Source organism: Aythya marila (genome assembly GCF_965140915.1).
Source record: "Aythya marila genome assembly, chromosome: 5".
Classification (NCBI taxonomy): domain Eukaryota; kingdom Metazoa; phylum Chordata; class Aves; order Anseriformes; family Anatidae; genus Aythya; species Aythya marila.
The window spans coordinates 31,994,069-32,015,347 of NC_139046.1; the positions used below are offsets into that span (position 1 = coordinate 31,994,069).

The window sequence follows — 21,279 nt, forward strand, 5'->3', positions numbered from 1 at the left end:
AGCCCGGGGCCCCTCCTGCTCTGCAGGCACTAATTCGGTTTCCCATTAGTTCCCATTACCGCAGTATTAGAGAGCAACTCGCTCCCAGTTTGCACGGCAGCCCTTGCAAGGGGGGAGAAGGGCTGCTGCATGCTTGGGAGCCGAGCCAGGAGGTGACTGAGTGTGTCCCAAAGCGCAAGAAACCTCCCTCCCAGCACAGCTCTGCACCCCGCGGCCCCAAATCCCCGCAGCAGGCACTGTGTGAGCACCGCAGGACGCGCTGCCCAGGGGCACGCTTCATCCGCAGCAGCTCTGCTGGGCTGCAGCCGTGCTGGGGGAGCCACAAGCAGAAAAGTCACGCCGAGAGCCAGCACAGATCCTCCCCTCGCTGCAAAGAGCCCCCGCAGGCTTTTCAGCCTCAGCCCCTTCACCTCCGCATCCCTGCTCCCAGCTGGGAGGTCCCCATGTCCCCGTGCGTGGACAGGGCAGTGGGATGGGGTGGCGTGGCATGGCTCAGTGGGGCAGGGAGACCCCCAGGAGGATCCTACAGGGCTCATCTTGGGAACCAGGGCACGGCGATGCAGGACGTCTCTAGCGGGAAGCTACCAGTGGCCACCCCCAAGAGCCAGCCCTGACCCCAATGCAGCGAGAAACCCGGGTCAGGTCCCGCGGCACCCCTCCGCCCCAGCCCATCCCAGGGGCTCCTACCTGTAGGACACCTGCTTTCTGATGGCCACGTGCAGGAACTGCTCCTCCACCTCCGCCACCGCCACGGCCCCTCGCATCTCCTCCCAAGCCGGGTCCACGCCGCGGAGGCCCAGGCTTCGCTCTCGCCCGCTGCTCTCTGCACCCGCTGCTCCCAGGGGGCTCGCCGCAGCCCCCCTGGCCCCCTGGCCGTCACCCCTGGCCGGGGTGAGGTCTCTCCAGCTCCCGGGACCTTCTGCCATGCTGGGGCAAGACGCTTCTCCAGGCAGGGAGCTGCGCTCGGCTCGGTCTCCCCAGGGCCTCGGGTGGATGCCGGTGAGGCTTCGCTCCCCGGGGGAGCACAATCTCAGGGGAAAAGTAGCGGAGCCGCCGTCCAACTTTTCGCCGTGCTTTCTTTCGGCCTCTGGGCAGCACTTTGAGGGGCTCAGCCTCCGTCTGCCTCCCTGCCCTGCCTCAGCGAAGCGGAGGAACGGCGGGCAGAAACCTGCCGACGTCGGTGCCGCGGCTCCGAGGTGCCAGGGCAGCAGGGGAGCGCGGTGCCGGTGGGGAAAGGGGTCTCAGGAGAGAGACCAGGAGTGAAGGAGAGCCCGGGCTGCCTGCTGGGGGGACCAGGGCCAGGTGCGTCCCTCGGCGTCCCCTGCGGCAGCGGGAGAGGCAGGGAGAGGCTGGCAGCGAGGAAGGTGCCTGTGCACCGATCCTGCAGCAGCCCTCAAAAGACAAAGCAGAAAGCGAGCGTGAGCGTGTGCGTGGGGAGGGGGGCTGCGGGGAGCGACAGGAGCGTGGTGTCACCTTAGAGACACTCGGAAACTGGCACTTAACCCTTCGGGGGCCGGGGAGGCTGAGGAGGGCGAGGACGGCAGCCGTCCCTCACTGCTCACAGCCCAGCCTTGCCGGGGCTGCTCACCTGATGAGGGTGTGTGCAGCGGGAACCCCAAAAACCTGCAGGACAGCAGCCCCAGCAGAGAAAAGGATCTGCTGCTCGGGGTCCCAGTCACTTTGTGACCCCGGTCCCAGCCACGCCAGCTGGGCTGAGAGACCCCTGCACGGCTCCCATATGTGCCTGGCATCTTGGCTGGGATTTGCTCTGCCCCCTGTTCACGCACCGGGGCTCTCTACCTGCTGGGCACCGGCACGTCGGTGCTTGGGGTCTGGGGCAGCCACCCGCTTGCCCCAGGGACCTGTGTGCTTTCCAAGACCGGCTCTGTAGCCCCCAGGCCCCAAACCCACACAGCTGGGACTTGTGGGGAGCCCTGAGCCCTCCTTGCAGTGTGACTCAGCCTCTCCAGCCCCCACAGTGGGATTGTTCCCCCCACAGCCTTCCCCTGGGCACATGGGGGAGCTCCGTGCCTGGTGCCTCCTGCTCACAGCCTCGGTGTCCCCCTACATTTGTCACATCAGGGCTTGTAGACCCACCCTCACCCGGGCTGGCCAGCCAGGGATGCAGGATGTGGGTCTTCCTCTGGGTTTTATGACACATGCCCAGGGCCCCCGGAGCTGCAGTGCCTCTTGTCGAGTGCCTCTGGGCTGCCCACGGGGCTGTTCCTGCATTATGGGAAGCCTCTATGGGAGGAGAAGCAGGGCGCAGGGGATTTTGCCCTTTCCATCCTTCGGCGTGGGCACGTGGCACCGTGCAAGGACAGCTCGGTGTTTCCACACACACCCTTCCTCCTTTCAGCTTCTCCCATCACAGGCAGGGCAAGCACTCCCCGGGCAGCAACGTCTGCAGTGAGTAAAGCCCCGTGAGGGCGCAGTCTCCTCTGCCGGGCACAAGACACGGCCTCACGGCCTCACGGCCCCGGCTCCATCGCCACGAACAAGCACCATGCACTAGGGGGTGTGAGGAGGCCTGAGCACCTCGCAAGGTAACCGAAAGCTCAGGCTCCTTGCCCGGGAGCAGGAACAAAGCCTGCGTGTCCCAGGAGGGATCAGCACTAGGACGGGCGGTATGGTCAGGTACAGCCCCGAGCAGTGACACCGGGAGGGAACACGCTGCTCTCGGGGAGCGGGGACGCTCTGCTGGAAGCCCTAATAGCTCACGTCCTGCTGTAACAAATCAATGTTCCCAGGGACCGCTGGTGGCCCAGCGGTGAGCTGCAAAGGCAGTGCTTTTTTTTTTTTTTTTTCTTTTTTTTCTTTTTTTTTCTTTTTTTTTCTTTTTTCCAAGTTGGCCTGGTAACAGAGAGCAGTTGGGAATAACTCGTCTCTGCAAAAGGAAGACCGTGTTCTGTCAGGGCTCTTTTGTGCAGAGCTTGTACGTATTGACAGCGCGCAGCCTGGCTGGGAACACGACCCTGGAAGGGAAAAGCCCAGCCTGGAGCGGCAGAGCTTGGCCGTGGGCACCTGGAGCAGAGCGAGCGCAACGCAGCGAGGCTGGAGGTGACCTGTAAAGAAGGTGCCCCTCGCTCTGCTAATTCCCTCCTTCTGCTCTAATTACTTGCTGTAGCCACATTGGTAGGTGCGATTGGCTGGCTGTGTTTTGGGAGGCAGAGCGAGGATCAGAAGATCCTGATGTGCCTGCTTTGAGAGGCTCAGAGCTCTCTGGTAGACGGCAGAATTGAGAGGATTTGTCTGGATGAAGGGAAATTTGTGATGGAGGGGGTTCTGGTTGCTCTGGCTGCATCAGTGTTTAAATCATCCTTTTAAGAGCCTTCTCTTGGCATTTCAGAACATGAGTGAAGGGCTGGAGCCAGGCTCTCCCTGGAAGGCAGTGCCCCAAGAGCTCGGGGATGTTTCATGGGGGTGAACCAGGCAGGAGCCCTTTGGATGAAGCCTGGCCATGCAGTGGGATGGTGGCTCCACATCACTGACCCGGGCAGGAGGCTGCTTTTGGACGAGATGCTTAAAAATGAGCCTTCGAGCAGCTCTGAAGCCCCACTGCCTCCTGCTTGGGCTCCCTTCCAGCCGCGGAGGTGCTGATTGTGAGATGGAGTCATTTCAATGCCCAAAGCCTAACAAACCCAGTGGGAGCTCTCTAGAAAACGAAGATTCATTTTCTGGACCCCCTGCTGCCTTGTGTTTCACACAAAATCATGACAAAACTAATCAGTTTTCACAGATGTAAATGGACTATCGGAGGTGCAGGCTAACAGGCAGTGGGGTCTCAAGCTGTTCTGATCTAAGTGCAGCTGTTCTGCTTTTAGTTAACTGAAGGATTAAAGATTTTTTTTTCTTTTTCCTATTTTTTTTTTCTGTTGGGACAGAACCAGAGCCATGGTGCTATGAGCAGTGTCTTTGTTGTACAGACCCTGCACAGATCCTTCATCAGAGGAGCTCACTGCACCCCACAAACTTTCTTCCACGCTCTTCCACGAGGATGACGTTAGCGATATTTTGGAGAGGGAGAAGAAACGGAGCCGTAACAGTTCTGATGTGCCCAGAACTGCAGAAGACCTCACGGTGCTGCTGGAAATAAAACATGCCAGTTTGCTTCCAGCCCAAAGGCTGAGCACGAGGTCCCGGTGCTGAGCCAGTTCTGCATGCAGCCGGTGAGTGGGACAGCCGGGGAGCACGAGGTGAGAAGCTGTGCGCGCGGGCTGCTGTGACAGCCGTGCTTGAATGAAAGGATCCGTCAGCCCAGGATTGATGCTGCATCTTTTTATTTTATTTTTATTTTGCTTCTCTAAGCGAATGCAGAGCGAGTGACAGGAGGAGAGGAAAAGGTGGCTTGAAAAGCAAAACAAAACAAAACAAAACCAAAAACTGGAGGGAAGAGGCAGCTACTGGAGTATAAGGGGAAAGTGAGCTGCTAACAAGAAGGAAGTCCATAGATGCCAAGCCCGCACTAACTCTTAATAAAATACAATACTGAAAATAGGATCTGAGAGTCTCCAAAATACAATATCTTAAGGGATCGGCAATAATACAAAATAAGGTTCATTATGTACAAACGAGTTCTGCTCTTGGTCTCTGTACAACGGTGTGAGTGGGAGGCACGGGGACGTGCACGTGGACGTGTTGGGGTGGAGGAGGGCATGCTTGGACCCGGCAGTGGTTCTTTGCACTGGGGCGGAGGACGGGGAAGGCAGTGGGATGTGGTGACCAGCGGATCCTGTGTGAGCCCTGAGAGGAGAAGAGCTGTGCTGGAGCTTTTCTTGTCCCTCCCACTGGCCAAGCGTGTGTGGTGGCAGCTAGCTGTGTCCAAATTTGTCCTAAACGGCTTCGGGGGGGGGGGGGCAAAAGCAGTTTTCAAAAGAGAGGAGAGAGAGGGATGTGAGGGCCCTTCCCTCACTTCTTCCAGTCCTTGAGTAAGAGCCGTCCCATCCTTCCTCTCCGGGGGAGAGGCTGGTGGGGAGGCTGGGGCAATGCAGAGCGAGTCTTGAAGAGAAACCAGCCAAGGGGGTGTCTGCTGTGAGACCTGGCGGAGCACACAGGGACTCCCGCGTACAAACACGGGGCAATCTGCTGTGTCCCAAATCTCAGGCCCTCAAGTCCCACATTGTCCTTCCAGCAAAGAGCAGCTGAGCGAACGGAGTGGGGAGACACTTGAGCCTTTCAGCAGAGAAAGGGAGGAAGAAGGGTCAGAAGTGGATGTCTGGGTGCTAAAGAGAACAGAACAGCCTTGAGATGAGGTCATTTCAGCACCAAACTTGGCAAGTCCGGCCTGAAGGGGGGTATGGCGAGAGGTTGGTACCTTTGGTGCCAGCATTGAGAAGGAGGAGGTCTAAAACAGTCTTTGGTTACCCTGGCCAATTCCAACATGCCACCTCTTTGCTGACAGAAGTACCCGTCACCAGAGATGCCAGCACATCCTCAGTGGCTTTCACAACACTGCTGGGCACGCAGAGGATGTGAGGGGAATGATGGCTCGCTGACAGCCCTCCAGAGCTCGTGTCGATGGTTCCTAGGAAGACCCCATTTGGCATGAAGCAGAAGTGGGGATGGAGAGCTGTGATAAGGAGCAGGTTACGGGACTGAATTTCTGGCACCTGCTCTCAAAGCAAGGGGGTGTGCAGAACGGGAAGTGGGAAAGCCACTGACCTGGTTAGCGCTGCACTGCGGGGCCCAAGCTGGGAACAAAAAGGGAAATGCCACCCCTGCCAAAGCAAGGGTGCCGAGGGCGGGGAGAAGTGGGCTGTGGGTGAAAATTGTTCTCTGTTTCAGAGCTCTGGCTGCCCAGAAGCTGCCAGTAAATTTTCATGGTGGCTTATCTCAGTCTGGGATCTGTCTCCCCCACTCCGTTTGTGTGCAGATCTTTGCAGATAGTTGGCGTGGAAGTTATGTAGGCACATCCATCAAGAGAAAAGTAGAGCAAGGAAGAACTAGTTTTTCTCTCAACAGAGGCAGAAGTATACTAACAGATGGAGGGGAAGGAATGAGCTCAAACTCTCCAGAGTCATCTCTCTAGCCCCAGCGTCACCCACTCCTAAGTCCCTCAGGCAGGGCAGAAAATCCAGCACTCTCTCTCTCTCTCCTTCAGGTGCATCTGGTGTAGCCAAGGGGTACGTGCCTGGGGACAGCCCCCTCGGAGGCTTTGGGGAGTGAGCTGAATAGTTTGGGTGCCTCCCCCTGACCTCCCTCCACTCCAAGGTGAGCCCACACCCATAGGGTAGTGCTCATTCAAGCAGAAGATAAGGCCAGGAGGAGAGGGCGTCTCAGGACTTTGCCAGGCATTTATTGCTGGTTCTGGCAGTCCTGAGACTCCCCTCAGAGAGATAGATCAGTACCAAAGGGGGCCATGGGGAAGGGGAGGAGCTGAACCCAAGGCCGGTGTAGGAGTGTCTGAATGCAGTGTCCTCTCCTGCCAAGTCCCCTCAGTTGCTCGGTGAGGAGGGAATCCTGCAGTCAGACAGATGAGGCCTTGAGGTCCAGCAGCTGCTACAAGTATTCAGTTGTCTCACTGGAACTTGTCTCCCTGAGGGAAAAAAAAAAAAGAAAAAGACAAGGCATTAGTCAAGGTTCATTGCAGCTTCCTAAGCAAATTCACCTCTCTGCCCAGCTGTTCTGCTCTGACCGGGACGGAGCTCTTCCCTGGGACACGGGATGTCCAGCAAACCTGGGACCACCTGAGTCACCCATCCTCAGCTTTAGGCCAGCGGGACACCGCTTTACGGAGCCCCAAATTTTGCTCTAAAAAACACTCTTGGCCTTATGCTCTCTTCCAGCATTGGCCTCCTCCGGCTGTTGCTCCTTAGCTCCCTGTCCCAGGGAGCTTGGCTACCCTGAGCTTGCAGAGAAGGGGACGTGCCTGCTGGTCCCTCCCAGATGCCATGCTGTGGTTTGGGGCTGGGAGCGGGGCCCCCACCTGCTTACCTCTCGTGGAATTGCTCTTTGAGGTGAGTGAGAGTTGGGTCAGTTTGGTTCTGGTCAGGACTCTCCAGACGGGGTTTGCTCAGGTATTTGGCTGTCTCATGTGTCCTGGCCAGATGAGGCCTTGGCTCGTCAGACTGCCCTTTTTCGGCCTCCCACCCCTCAGGATGGTCCATGGTTAGGAAGGAGCTATAGCTCTCTTCTAAGGAGCCAGCACCTTCATCATAGAACAGGAGGCTCCGTGACTGAACTGCAAACAAGGAGAGAACTGGTTAATAATGGGGACGAGGTGTTTTGCAAAGGGTGTGGGTCGCGGTGGTGGTGGTTCAGCACATGCTCACGCAGGAGGCCTGCTCTGCAGGATACCCTGGGGGCAAGATACCCTTGGACACACCGCCTCTCCAGAGGGCAATCAGTTTGCCCTGGGGCTTTTCCCTCATTTCTGCATAGCCTTTATTATTTGTCATGTTTTAGGACAATGGCTAGCAGAGAATGAAAACAGGCACAAGCAAGGTGCTGTTGTCAGGGCTCATACCACTGACAGGCCAGGAATCCCTTCGTGCAAGAGATGTGGGGCAGGCACTGAAGGGAGGATGCCACTGCTGGACCAGGTGTGTCAGGAGAAGTGTCAAAAACGGTTTGATGGGATTAAAGGGAGGTACCACATTAGACTCACTCTTACTAGTTGTGTAAATGTCTGGCGCTGGTGTTGCTTTCACTGTCTGTGATGCTGAAGAGAACTCCGGGAGGCAGGGCATCACGGATCCCAGGATCAGAACGAAGCAGAGCGCCAGCACCTATTGAGGAGATGTCAGCATGCAGTCAGTGCTGCTAGCCCAGCAAGCACCCCTGCCAGCGCACCGACATGAGGCTGAGAGACAACATGTGGTCAGGCTTACAACATGGTCACTGCGGTCCCCCAGAGAGGGAAAGGGCTTGCTCTGCTAATCTCTGATGGAAATCTAAGAAAGGGAAGTCAGAAGCTCCCTCGTGTTGCTTTTTCTGAAGTATTTGTAGTTGAATGGTGAGAACTCGCCTGGCCGGTTGATGAGAGATGCTCACAGCTAGGGAACAATTTGGGAAGGAAGAACGCTCAACAGAAGAGATGAAGTTTGCCTTTACCAGAGGGGGCATGACCATTGGCACAGCAGGAGCTGTGGTGGGCTGCAAGAAAACATTTTGAGAACAAGAAATTTATAAGATACCCACAGCACACTGCAAAGCGAAACTACCGTCCACGCTAGGACAGAAGTGGCAGCAGAACTGCAGCAGGCCATCTGACAGGATGGAGAGTCCAAGGAAGGGGTTAAATTTATGCTTAGCCTGCACAGATTCTAGGATGTGTCTGTGCCTTCCGGCTGTTGGGCAGACCAGTCAGAGCTACTGGATAAGGATAAAAGGAGAAAAGATGAAAGCCCTCTGGAAATCTCCCTCTGGTAGGCCTGCACCTGTCTGTAAATTCAGCCATAATGGTAAAGCTTCAGAGTGAGATGCCAGTGCTGATTGCAAGGGACTCCGCAATGTTTAGGGAGCTAAATAGTACAAAGCAAGAGGGGACACATGGGAAATGACAAAGAGCCAAATCTTTATTACCAGTATACCCACATGTTGTGGGTGTTATATTAATTGCTGCCTCCAGCCTAGTGTTCAGCCTGAGAAAGTCTGAAGAGGAAATGCATCTGTTGATGATTTCTACTACCTATGTTCAAATTTGTTAAGTGTCACCTGTGAGGACATCTGTGAGGACAGCCAGCAATTTCTTGACTGCTTTTCAGAATAGGCAACTATTTTGAAATAGCCATGCCTAAGCAACACACAGAAGCTGGTACATCAAGCTACTACTGACTACCTGTGTATTCCGGGAGATGCAGAAGATCAAATGATAGCATGGCAATACTATACTATGTAAATGGTGAGTTTAGCTTTTGAGACTCTCCATGAGTAGTTTTGAAGTAAATAAATTACCCGTGGACAGCATGGCTGCTGAGCACATCATATTGGGTGCACAAGCTATTTAGACTCTTTATTCCACAAAAACAAAAACAAAAACAAACAAACAAACAAAAAAGGAAAGGAAAAAATAAACTGTGAATAGATGTTGCTTGGAATTATCACAGCCAAGAACCAAGAACACAGCATTCAGAAATGGAGCTAGCCCTCTGAAACCTCTCTTTCTGTTTGAAAACAAAACAGGCTTTATGGGCAGGGAAAGAGCAGTATACTTAACATCTTGCTTTAACAAGGCTTTCATCTGGGGCTTTGCAAAACAACATTGTTTTACTCTGTTTTGTTTCAGTTTAACTCTGGCTTTCTGATTCAGTTCTGGTTCAAATTCTAATACATTTCGTAACAGTAGCTCTTAGTTTGAGTCTGAGTACCATTCATCTCCCTGATTTTGAACAACTCACCATTTTGACCTCTTAAAAAGTGGGGGAAACTAGGCTAGAGGAAAACACCGCAAAACCAGTTAGAAAGATAGATGCAAAATTCATCAAAAAAAGATGTTTTCAGAATGTAGGTATCAGATGGTTCATTCTCAAACTGGGAGGATGTAGCAGATGGAGTAGCAAAGTGATCTGTTGTGGCCCTGGCAAGATACAACATTTTAAAGCTTGACTTGGATGATGGACTGAATCAAATCTACAGATGGGAGAGACCACAAGTAGACCGGCTTTTGGTCAGGATTCAAATTCAGAATGAATTTGAACCATCTTGACCAGCTGGAAGAGAGCTCTGAGGATAACAGCCTACAAGGGAAGACTGAAGAAACTGGTGATTTAGCAGAGCAGGCTGAAGGGTGTTACCTGAGAACAACAGTTTTCAAACATGTAAAATGCAGCTGCACAAAGGGAGGGTAAACTGATCTTGCTTACAGTGGGCAGAAGAAGTTGTAATAGGCTTAAGCTATTACAAGGAAGATTCAGATGAGATATCAAGAAAGTTTTATCTGGGAAAGATAACAAAGCCCTGGAAACATTTGTCTGGGGAGGCTGAGGACTGCTTACCACTGAAGGCCTTCAAGAACTGGCTAGAAAAATATCCATCAGGAATGACACAGCACTAGAAGAAAAGGGTCTTCTGCTCCACTCCCATGCTGCAAGGCATGATTATTTTACATATCTGTCATGATAAGGAGTTCTCTGTTTGGAGACTAAATGGAAAATGGGAACTAGGAGGCCTATGAGAGGAACTGGCCAAAGATAGAAAAGCAAATTACAAATTCTTGAAATGCTTCAAAGCTCAGAAGCCTGAGTGAGTTGGTGTGTGGGCTGGGATGCCGTGGAATGAAGAGAGCAGCAAGGAGAGATATGACATTGCTAGGAAGCTAAATTAGGTATTTTATCAGCTTATATAGCACAGGGGACATCTGGGAGGCACCTCTCCTGGACGCGCTCATTCCAGGTAGTGGTGATGAAGAACTGCCAGAGCCAGGGGTGCTCTGATGAGCTGCTGCATTAAGGAGCAATGAGTCACTGGGCCCAGTGGGGTCACACCCAAAAATGTGGAAAGAACTCGGGAATGAAGCAACAGAGCAGCCAACAGAAAAGACAGCCTGTCTTTAAAATCTGATCTGACATGGGGGCAGCAAAGAGTAGCAAAAGTCTGAGCAGATTTTGAAAGGAGAAAGTGCTGGGAACTACAAAGCAGGGGCTCTGGAACCAGAGAAACTGATTGAACCAAGAGAAAAAAAAAAAAAACAACCCCTCAGGACACTGAGTGTGATGAGAAAGTGGGGCAAGCACTTCACCATCTGTCTGTATTTCATGACTGTTAGCAGTACAGAAGCAGTAACTAGATAAATAGGTAACTTTGGCATATTTGTCACAAGCACCTACTATGACAATCCTGCAAAGACATCACAGGGTTGGAGGCTGTATTTTTATCATGGATCAGAAAATTCCCCCTTGACGAAAAAAAGATGAAGAATAAGCAGTTGACTCTACTTATGGCCACACAGTGGCATGCCCCAAAGCTCTACAGTGAAGCCAAGATTGCTTAACTATGATCCCCCACTATGAGAAATGAGAGGCAAACAGGAATTACCAAAACCAACAGATGAACTCGAATCATTTTGGTTAGTCAAAGGGCAAATGAGGAGAATTCCAGCTGGATTTAACAATGCCTGATGTACAGGCATAGCAAGAGCAGATGCCATTTCTTGCTGATAAACACAAGGTAATGCCCACTGGGAGGAATACTCAAACAGTTCGTCCACCCTGCTGAGTTAAACATTAAGCATTACTAACTCAGCAGAAGAAAAATCTACCCCTTATGATGGAAGCTCATTGAAGACTTCTTTTGCTGAACGTCCAATAGCTAATGAAAAGTAAACAAAGTGCTGTTTTGTTCAAAGAACAAGATAGTGAAAACACAGGAATTATTCTCATGCTGTTGCATAAACAACTGACACTACCGATGTGTGTACAACACGGGCCTAGTTCCAGTGACTCTTAACACAAAAGTAGAGAGTAGGAGTAACTGGCAACAGAGATGGACAGAGGGGAAGAGAGCAGGGACAGGCAATTGACAAAGCTGTCTGTGGAAGCATGGCCAGTAATGAATGATGGAAATGATGCTCATACCATTAGGCAGGTCCCGGTCTGTGTGGAAGCCATTTTGTAAGGTCTGGAGACTTTCCCAGCTACCAGAGCCTGCAGCTTCTGTAACTGCTGGAGCAGAGTCCTGGAATAGGAAACAAACCGAATCAGAATTTGATAAAGAAGTAACAGCCAGTGAGTGATGCAAGACTTCCACTACCCCCTTTGTACTTTACCCTGATTTTCCTTTCTTGTAAAAGCAAATCTTTGCCTGTTGCTATATTTTGCCCATCTTCTCCCACAAAACAGGCTAAGGAAGCACAAAACAAACAAAAAAAGGGTGAATTTGAGATATGAGGTGTGCAGGAACTTGTGGGAGAAATGCCCCAATGTGCCATTATGCTGCAGCACCTTCCCTCAGTCTTCTCACCAGCAGACCCACCACAACCTTCACTGCAGCTACCCACAGTTATGAATGTCACATTTAAGTGCAGCCAGTCATCTCCCAAAGCCTTGTAGAGCGAGGCTACCATAAAAATCACCCTCTGGGATGGAGGCTGCATGTTAGGGTCAAGTCAGACCTTGAGCACGGGCCTGCCTGCTTCCACATCCCTCAGAGACGCGTGCTCGACCCATGCCCCAAACCATATGGTGGAGAGAGAAACAAAAAACAATTCTGATCCCCTCCAGCTTCTTCAGTCTTGGCAAACTCTGCAGAGGGATGTGGGCAAAGCCAAATGTTGAGTTCAGCGATTAATTCACTCTCTGGCTGCTCTGGTGGGAACACGTGCTGAGGTCTCTCTGCCCCGTTTAACTGAACACAGGCATCGGCACACACAAACACAGAACAGTGGTAGGTGTGGTACGAAGAGCCACCAAACCCTTGACTGGGTTGGTGAAGAAATTTGGGACAAGGGAGACTAACCACAGAGCGTGCAGTTCCCGAGAGCGCCAGATTCCTGAAATACGGACTACTGAACATTCCCCCCTGGGATCACTGGCTGTTTTACACAAATAAGCTTGAGCTTTTATAAAATAAAAAGGTCATAGAGCCAGGAGGTTGCAGGAGAATCCCAGCTTTATCTCTTTCCAAATCCTCTTCTGCTGCTTGTATATGTGGAGAGAAGCACAGAGTGTCCCCCTGGCTGTGCTAGAAAAACAAACCCAATTAGAAAGAACAGTGCGTATTTCGATTCATAAGTGAGTAAATAAATCAATCCCCTGGCTTTTAGGTCTATCTCCTGATTTTGCAGCGTGGGGCTCATGCTTTTTCAGCAGCAGGGCTGCCCGTGGTCCCAGGGAGGCCAGGCAGCAGGCTGCACCCCATGGGCAAGAGTGGCCAGGCAGCAGTGTCTGGCAGGCAGGGCACTTTGGCTGGGCCCACGGCAGCCCTCAGCCCCAGCAGCAGTGGCTGGCCTGGAAGCTGGGGACACAGCCCTTGTGTCACGGATGGGAGAAAAGGAATTTGGCAGAGCCTTGAGGAGTGGTTCAGATCTTTGCAAGCTGCAGAGGCAGTAAACGAGGCTATAGAAATGAGCTTCCCTCTCGCCAGCCCTGCAGCAGCCCCTGTCCTTGCTCACACCTACTGCGCCCAGTAAGAGGAAGCAGGGCTGGGCTCTCCTCCAGCTCCTGCTGTGCATCCCCACCGCAGCAGCACGAATCTTCCTTATCTGCTTCCGAGGAAGCAAGTTCTCCTCATGATCTGTTGGCTGGCTCTGCGTCTTGGGGCACAAATGCTCACCAGAGCCTTGGGTGAGGAAGCCAGGAGCCTGCTCCAGGGCTGTGGGAGCAGCTTGCTCCTTTCAGGCAGGCGGCAGCAGCAGATGGGAAGGAAAATCTCCAGGCTTGCAGGGAGAGCCTTCAGCCTTGCTTTGCCAGAGGATGAGGCATGGCAAGGGCTGCAGGACTGGACTGCACAGTTCCCACTGGTACCACATGCACAGGGAGTTGCCCTGGATGTGGAGGGAGCTGGAATCCATGCCTGTACTAGAGGAAGGGGCTTTCCCTGTACCCACCAGCTCTGTTCAGCTGTCTCTCAAGAGAAACCTGAAACAGCCACCTGATGCCCAGAAGAGCAGAAACAGTGGGCTTGAGAGGCTGCTGCACGGGGCCTCCCTTGGAGCTGCCGTCCTGGAGACAGCCAGAGGCCTGGAGGGCTACGGGGAGGGCAGCGTGAGCCAGAAGGGCTGCAGGGAGAAGGAGGAAGAGATGGGAGAAATCTCTCTCCCTGCCTCCCTCCCCTCGCTGCAGCGCGGCCTGGCCGTCCCAACACAAACATTCCAGCTCGCTAACCAAACCCAGCTGCTGCCACGGGCCGAAAACCAGCGCCTCGCTGCGCGGCGCCCGCCCCGCCAGGAGCTGGGGTGCTGCCTTTCCCTCCTCTCCCTCCTGCCCCAGTGCTCCCCTGGCCTCCCTTCCATCGCACGCCCCGCAGGGAGGGCAGGTGTAGCCCCTCTTACCTGTTTGCGTTTTCTAAGGTCTCCACTTTTTTCCAGAGTTCATTGTTTTCTGTCGTGTATGTTTCAACCCTGTGGGAATAAAACCCATGGCCGGTTAGCTACACGGGCTGGTCAGATGAAGCAGACGTTGTCCTTGCCTCTCTGGCAGCGGGGAGGCCCAGTGGCCTCATCCATCGCCTGCAGATGTGGTCCTGGAGCCAGATGTTCCTGGCTTGCCTGGCTGCCACCAGACCGCAAGGAAAAGGGATGTGGGTGCGGGTGGACAGCGAGGTGCAACAGCCCAGGCTTTGCTGAGGGCTGGGAGAGCTGACAGCACCCCCTGCACCCAGGACATGGGGATACGAAGGTGTTTCCAGCCCCTCCAACCCCCTTTGGGGCTGGAGGCACGGCAAAGGAACCGGGGGGTACAAATTCACACCTCTCCCACACAGAGTGAGGACCTGTCCTGGCTGGGCGCCCTGCACAGGGCAAGCGGGCAGCTCTGAGCAAATGCTGGGCCAGCTCTGACTGCAGGCACTTGAGGGCAGCAGAGAACCTGCAGGCTGCCTCCCACTGCTCCCGAGAGGAAAGTGGTTGTGCTGTGCTCAGGACAAGTGATCTCCAGGCCCAGGGACGCAGCCTGGTCGTGCTGAGGGTTTCCAGCACCACCTCCAAGCCAGGTGTTCGCGTAAAAACTGGGCTTACAGCAAAGGTGTCCAACCGAATGCTGAAAGGCCCAAGGACAGACGTTGCAGAAAGCCAAGCTGACTGACTTGTTGCATTCAAAAAAAAAAAATAAAAAATTCACTGAATGCTCCTTTTGGTTTGCATTTAAACCTGGCATTGTTTGAAAGCCATCTGTCACTGCAACACGCTAGCATTACAGAGCACTGAGAGCGCCCAGGCACTGCAGCCACGTCGGGGATGAGGCCCCAGCACAGAAAACCCCGGACCTGCCACTCAGCGAGGCCTCCCCAGCCCCGGCGTGAAGGATCGGGGTGACAGTGTGGGACACCACCTAGAGGTGATGTCCTCCGACGCCTGGACACGCACCAAGGTGCTGCTGGTGGAGGGGCGTGAGAAGCTGAAGGTGCGTTGAGTCATCTGTTTTTGTTCAGCATTTCTGTGCACTTAGGCAAGATAAACAAATAGCATCGGGGGAAGAGTTAATTAAGGTTGGGTTTGGGGGATTTTTTTCCATTTTGCCGATCTCAGGTGGTGTTAGTAACAGGGAACGAGATGGTATTTAAACAGAAATGTGAGTTTACAGCTGGATCCCTGCATTCCTCTTTGCCTGGGAATGTCCACTGGGGCTGCCAGTATGGAGAGGATCACAGGATCAGGCCCTCAGGAGTTATTTTCAGCCCTCAGTGACATGTGTCACTGTCATGTGATGTCACCTTAGGTTTATCCTTGCCATACCTGCAGGACCTGAGGGTTGCAAGGAGCAAAACAAAGCTCATGCAGGGAGAGGGGAAAGGGAAGGGAAGGGAAGGGAAAAGGGTAGTAACAGCAGTGTAATGTTTTTCTTGCTGTCAGATGCTTGTGTCTCCACCTCATGGGGAGAAGGGGAAAAGCTGTAGTCACTGCCCTCCACAGGCTTACTCCTTATGGGACAGGCAAATAAAGAGCAACTTCTAGTGGGGAACATGACTCTTACCCCAAACCCCACCTTGCTGGCAGCCAAAATGGCCCATGTTCTGTTGGGGACCAGCCAAACTAAGCAGTTGGAAACACGAGGTTTCTAGAGCATTCTTCATCCTGGAAGAGGATTTCTAGGAGGGAGGGGAGTAGGGGCAGGATCCCAAACTAAACTTCTGTGCAGCCAGCCTTGCAAGGAATTGTGCTTTTTGAGCAAGTCAGTAGTTTTCTGAGTTGAAAATAACCTTTTTTTTTTTTTTTTTTTTTTTTTTTTTTTACAGTCCAGTGCAAGTCCAGTGCCTGCTGATTGCTTCCCACTGTCAAACAAGTAACCCCCAGCTAGGGGCAGATACCGCGTCTCATACGGAGACAGCAGAAATTCCTGCTGCTCTTCTGGCATTTTAAAGTTCACCATCTAGGTAAGAAGAGGTTCTAAGAGCCAACCTAAGGCACGATGTCACTGCTGAGCGGAGCTTCTGTACCCATCCTCGTACCATACTGGGAGTGAGAGGGGGGAGCCCTGACCCTGACTCAGCCACCTTTGATCTGAGGAGCTGTGGGGAAGAATAACTACAAATGGGTGGGAGCAAGGGGGCTGTCAGAGCCAAAAGCACTAGAAAGAGGGGCTTTGAGGGAACAGGGATCCTCTATCAAAGTTAAGACTGAAAAGAAGAAACTTACTTTTTCTCTAGACACTCCACATATTCCTTCTTCTTCCTGCGACTCTCCTGAGCAGAGATCTGTGAGAGGGGCAGCCATCAGAGAGGAGTCAGTACCTAGGGTATCTGGAGCCTCCAGACATTTCTTTGTGCCTCCCTTGTCTTGTCTGCTCCCTGCATATACAGCACCCTCAGGTAAATGGGGAAGGCATCTTCCAGTCTGCTGTTCCGACTGGTCTCTGGGAGGGATGGATGCTGCAGGCATGCAGCCTTCTTTGGCCTGTAGACCACAACCATTTGTTGCAGTACGCCTGATCCCCTTGCTGCTGAGAGCATCTTTTGGGTTGCATTTAACTCCTCTGACTCACACGGGTACGTGCTGTGGCCATCTGGGCAGATTCTGCCCCAGACCACTTCTGAGTCACTGGGTGACTAATTCAGGGTCTCATTATTTCTCCCACAAGATGCTTTCCAATCACAGTCTGATAGCTTCTGCCTGGCTAATGAGCTCTGTTAGCCGCTCATGTCCTACGCTGTGAAGTGGCTTTTGTTTCCCTGTCTCCACAGAGAGGCCTGACCAGGACAGATCTGTGATGTCTTAGCTTGTGGGCCCCATCCCAGGCCATGTACTTGCAGGAGATGGGCCAGAAGCCACACTCTCCAGCTACAGCATGTGTACAGAGATGAACTAGATGATCTTTAAGGTCCCTTCCCACCCAAACTGTTCTTTGAGCCATGGTACTGTTTCTGTGGATCGGGAGGCTTGTGCCAGTGCACCAAAGGTGGGATCCCACCTCTTCTGAGCTGCATTGCAGCTGAGGAGGCAGGGATAACTATAGCACTGGTCAGATGAAGCTGCTCTGGAATCAAGAAAACCTCACAGTTACGTTTTTTGCCATCACCTTGTTCTTGATTTTCCTCCTGACCCTCTTCAGTGCTTTCTCTTCTGCTTTGGTGAGGGGCAGCTTAGTAGGAATTGGGTAGCCCTCGGCAATCAAGGTGCGTTTCTCCTCTTCAGTCAGGAGCAGAGGGCCAGAGGTCCCTTGTAACTTCTGAAACACAGAGAGCAGCTATCAGCATCAGCAAGGAGTCCTATCCCACCCAGTGATCCTCCTTAAAGTCTTGTAGGGCAGCTAGGGGTGCAGTACAAGTAGGCGCAGTGCAGTGCTCCTTCCTGCTTCACCCTGATCCTGGAGACACAACTCAGCAGCTGCTTTCCTCTTTACCTGGAAGGGCACCTGCTCAGTTATTCCTTACTCTTCCATTAACTTCCTCAAAAAATCCCTCAGGGCAGAGGCCACTTCCCAAAGTATGGGGTGAAAGAGCACTTGCTAAAACAAGGTAGCTGCTGGTCGGCATTTTGCAGGACTCACTGGGCCTCTCCTCACTCCTGTGAACACCACCCTGTCCCCACACCCCTGTGCCAGGCCATCACATTGCTTTGGCAGGGTGTTTCGGCTATGAGACCTTAACAAGGACAGGATCCCCCACGTGAGCCTCAGAAAGCCTCCAGCACCCCTTTGAGCACCAAGGAGCCCCGTGTCTCAGCGACATCCTGCTGCCTCCTTACGTGTGGTGCTGTGAGGAGAGGTGAGGAGGAGATGGCAGTAGAAGAGCGAGCAGCGGGTCGGGCTGGGCTGGAGGGAGGCAGGGACCGGGGGCTCTGGGATCCGTCGCTGTCACTGCCGTGGCTGCTGGGCGGAGTTGGAGGCATCTGCACCAGGTCATCTACTGAGAATTAAGGATAGTGAGTCAATGGCTGTCAGGTCAGCTGCTGGGACAGTCACAGTGCCCTGAGTAGCAAGAGGAAGAGGCACTGCCATAAAATAGGACTGAAAGGAGAGGGTGATGAGTTTTTCAAGGTGGGGTGGCTCTAAGAATAAGGTTGGACTGAGTGTCGCCCAAGACAGAGGTGAGGCTGACCTCAAATGTGCTAAACTAGGAACTACGGGAGTCAGAGAACTGGCAGGGGCTTTGCCAAGGCACTGAAGGTATTTACAAAGCAATAACGTGCCCTGGTGTCAACCAAAATGGAGTACAAAGCCCGTGATGTTTTGCTCCACAGCCTGTTCACATGTGCAGGAAGCTCTGTAGGAGAAGAGCTCTTCCAAAAGCACCACAGGGCTCACACACTTGCCAGCACACTTGATCCAAAGGGGCTCTGGTCACTCAGCTGGTTGCCAAGCACTTGAAAACTGTCCCCACTTTGTACTAGAGAGCCCTGGGGGCCTTCATGGAGGTGGGAATATGCCTAAGGAATGTCTCTCTGAGGCAGAGTGGGAGTTCCTATAGTGCTTTCATTTGTACATCAGCGGGCTTTCAGATGCTTGGGTTTCTTTCAAATTAAACTGGATCCTGAATATCCTGACTTTCAGATGGTTGTTTTTGGATAATGCCGCAGTCCCTCTGAGGATTTTAAAGGCACTCTTGCATATTTCCAGCTCTGAGGTAGCCTGTTTTGCCTGGGACTCCCTGTCTGAACAATTCTGTGTGTGACTGTTGGTCCAGACACAGATCTGAGTTGGAACCATGCCGTGCCCACTCATCTATTGGTCTGTAGCTCAGTACTACCCTGTACATGTGGCTCTGCTCTCAGGTGTTGAATAGTGATGGCCTATACCTGAGTAATTTAGAGGAGTTTATGCCAACTAGCAAATTCTATCTTCTTACCTGCAGGTACATTTAGAAACTGGTTCACCTCTTTGGGTTCAGCTTTGATCACAGGTGCTGGAGTCATTTCTATGGGAGTCTGTGGAAGAGAAGCAGAAAGAGTTCTTGGGTGCTGTCGCTTCCCCTGCCCAGAGGCTCCCACCAGTTCTGCTCCCAGCCATTGCTCCCCGCTCTGCGTTCTGCCCCATAGCAGAGCTCTGCCCCAAAGCAGCCTCTCGCTGCACACAACAGCAGCCAGGAGTCCAAACATAACCCCCTGAAGTCTGTGTCGCTGGGCAGAAAGAGTGCAAACACGTGTTTGTGGAGGAACAGGCAGTGGCAGATGGATGTGCTGCCAACCCATGCACTGCGTACCTCCGAGAGGGAGACTACTTTTATCCTTGGCAATCCTTCCCTTGCTAGACCCAGACAGCGCAATTTAAACCAACCTCGGCATTACCATGGGAAGCCCCTCTTTGATCTGCCTTCATTAGAAATGGGAGTATAGAGGTTGTACAGAAAAAGAAACAGAACAAAACCCCCATCCTGCTCACATGATCTTCACCAGGACCACTGGGCATCTGTTTCCAATTGGAGGGGATTGAGAGTTAAATAAAGAGTACTTTTCTTTCCATCTGGGCTGTGCTGCCCCTCAGCTCCCTGGCTCACCAGCCCCCAGGCCACCACAGGCTGGGGGAGTTTTTACACTGAACAGACACATTGCAAACTCCTCCAGACTGTAAACACAGCTGAGAGAGCGCCATGGTATGGCTGCCGAGCACACACAGCAGAGCTTCGAGGGCACAGCAAGTTCAAGCTGTGTAAATAGTGGAGGAAGTTTGTGCACAGCTTTGGCTGGAAGTACGCATTTGTTTTGGAAGGTTGTTTAAATGGGAAGATGCTCAGCATGAGTGAAAAAAAGGAAGTGAACCCCAGAGATGCTCTCCTGTTATCTGCTGAGCTGCTAGAAGATAGCTGAGGTTCGTGTGAGACTGGTCAGACCTTCCTGTCCAACACGGCTGGACTCAAGGACAGCCAAACTGAGCCCCCAGCTTCCTCCCACACAGCAGTGGCATGCGTGACTCTCCTTCAGACAAACAGACTTCTTAAGGACTTAGATATGACCAACTGGCTTGGCCCCTTGTTTCTGAAATAATAGTTCCCATTTCCTCATAGGAAAAAGCGAGTAGGACCTGGAGTGGGGCTTCCATTTCCAGTGAGCAGCTGATAGAAGTGAGAGGCCATATGATAAGCCCAAGACCGTGAAAAAGACAGTGGCAGGGCAGGGTTCTGTACTCAGAAGTAGTGGGGTCATTGGCATCACGTTAACTGACACTGCTCTCTGAGAAAAAATGTAATCCAAAGTCAATGAAAATAAGCAAAAGAGTGGTTACAGAAATATTGGCAGATTGGAGGGGACAGGCCTCCAGCATGTGCGAGCTTAAAAGCCTTTGGGTTTTGTGCCAAGGAAACATGCTTGTATTTAACCCAGATTGTAAAGCCTTCTGTGCCAGAGAAAACCCTCCTTCCATCGCTTTCTCTGGAAGGATAAACTGTCTTGTAGCTTCGCTGAAGGAATCGAGAAGACAGTTCTAGCTACCCTAAGGTTTGGTGCTGCTCTGACTGCTATTTCAAGAGAGGAATGATAAATAACGCAATGTCTGGGCTCTGCATCACCCTCCTCTGTCTGCCCAAAAGCTAAATCACCTAGCAGGACCCTGCAGCCGCATGGCTGGGTCCACATCAGCAGGGGTGCAGCTGTGTGAGAGCCCGGGTTCCCGATGGATCGTAGATGGGCTCACCTCCTCGGGGACCGGCAGTCTCTGCAGAGGGTTGAGGTTCAGCACCGGTATGGAGCTGGCAGCTAGCTGGGGCTCAGGCAGGTCTAGAGGCAGGTTCTGTTCCTGTTTCACCATGATGGAGCAGAGCTTGGGCCCCAGAGACCACACTCCATTCTCCAGCTCTGAAACATGCACAACGTGAGAGTCAAACTCCAGCAAGAACAGGACAAGAAAAAAATAAAAATAATATATATTAAAAAAAAAAAAAAAAAGCCATGCAGACAGCTCCCCCCCCTCCCCCAGGGAGGCTGCCTTTCCAAGTTTAGCACTGTCACCACACAAGCATGTGCAAGCCCACAACAGAGGGAACAAAAAGGAACAAGCCCCCAGCCTGTGGGGTGCAGACAGGACAGAGCTACAGGGATTGATTCTCTGCTCTTCTCCGCTCTCCCTGTGCAGCCCGTGCTGGAGGACAGCTGCTGGGTTTCTTCCCTGCTGATGTCTCGATCTATCCTCTGGAGTCCATTTGTATTTAGAGCTCCGTGTGAGAAGGATGCTGGGCTCCTCAGGCAGCATGGGCAGCATCACAGGGCTGCCAGGAGTGTTACCAAGAACAGCAGCACCTCTGTGCTTTGCGAGCTGC

General features: G+C 52.7%; 1 protein-coding gene across 2 annotated transcripts in view; it reads right to left on the reverse strand.

The window, feature by feature from the left end:
- Positions 1-4,288: 4,288 nt before the first annotated feature.
- CREB3L1 (cAMP responsive element binding protein 3 like 1) overlaps positions 4,289-21,279 on the reverse strand; it is a 43,188-nt gene continuing 26,197 nt past the window's right edge. The window contains exons 3-12 of one of the 2 annotated variants that reach the window (XM_082762261.1): positions 20,658-20,818; positions 18,877-18,955; positions 17,777-17,934; positions 17,109-17,258; positions 16,229-16,287; positions 13,928-13,996; positions 11,514-11,613; positions 7,607-7,727; positions 6,934-7,180; positions 4,289-6,535 (exon numbers count right to left, since the gene is read on the reverse strand). In XM_082762261.1, coding sequence (XP_082618387.1) covers positions 6,499-6,535; positions 6,934-7,180; positions 7,607-7,727; positions 11,514-11,613; positions 13,928-13,996; positions 16,229-16,287; positions 17,109-17,258; positions 17,777-17,934; positions 18,877-18,955; positions 20,658-20,818 — 1,181 coding nt within the window. In that variant the 3' untranslated portion in view covers positions 4,289-6,498. Of the gene's footprint in view, positions 6,536-6,933; positions 7,181-7,606; positions 7,728-11,513; positions 11,614-13,927; positions 13,997-16,228; positions 16,288-17,108; positions 17,259-17,776; positions 17,938-18,876; positions 18,956-20,657; positions 20,819-21,279 lie in introns of both variants that reach the window. The other variant, XM_082762260.1, reaches the window with a different exon arrangement.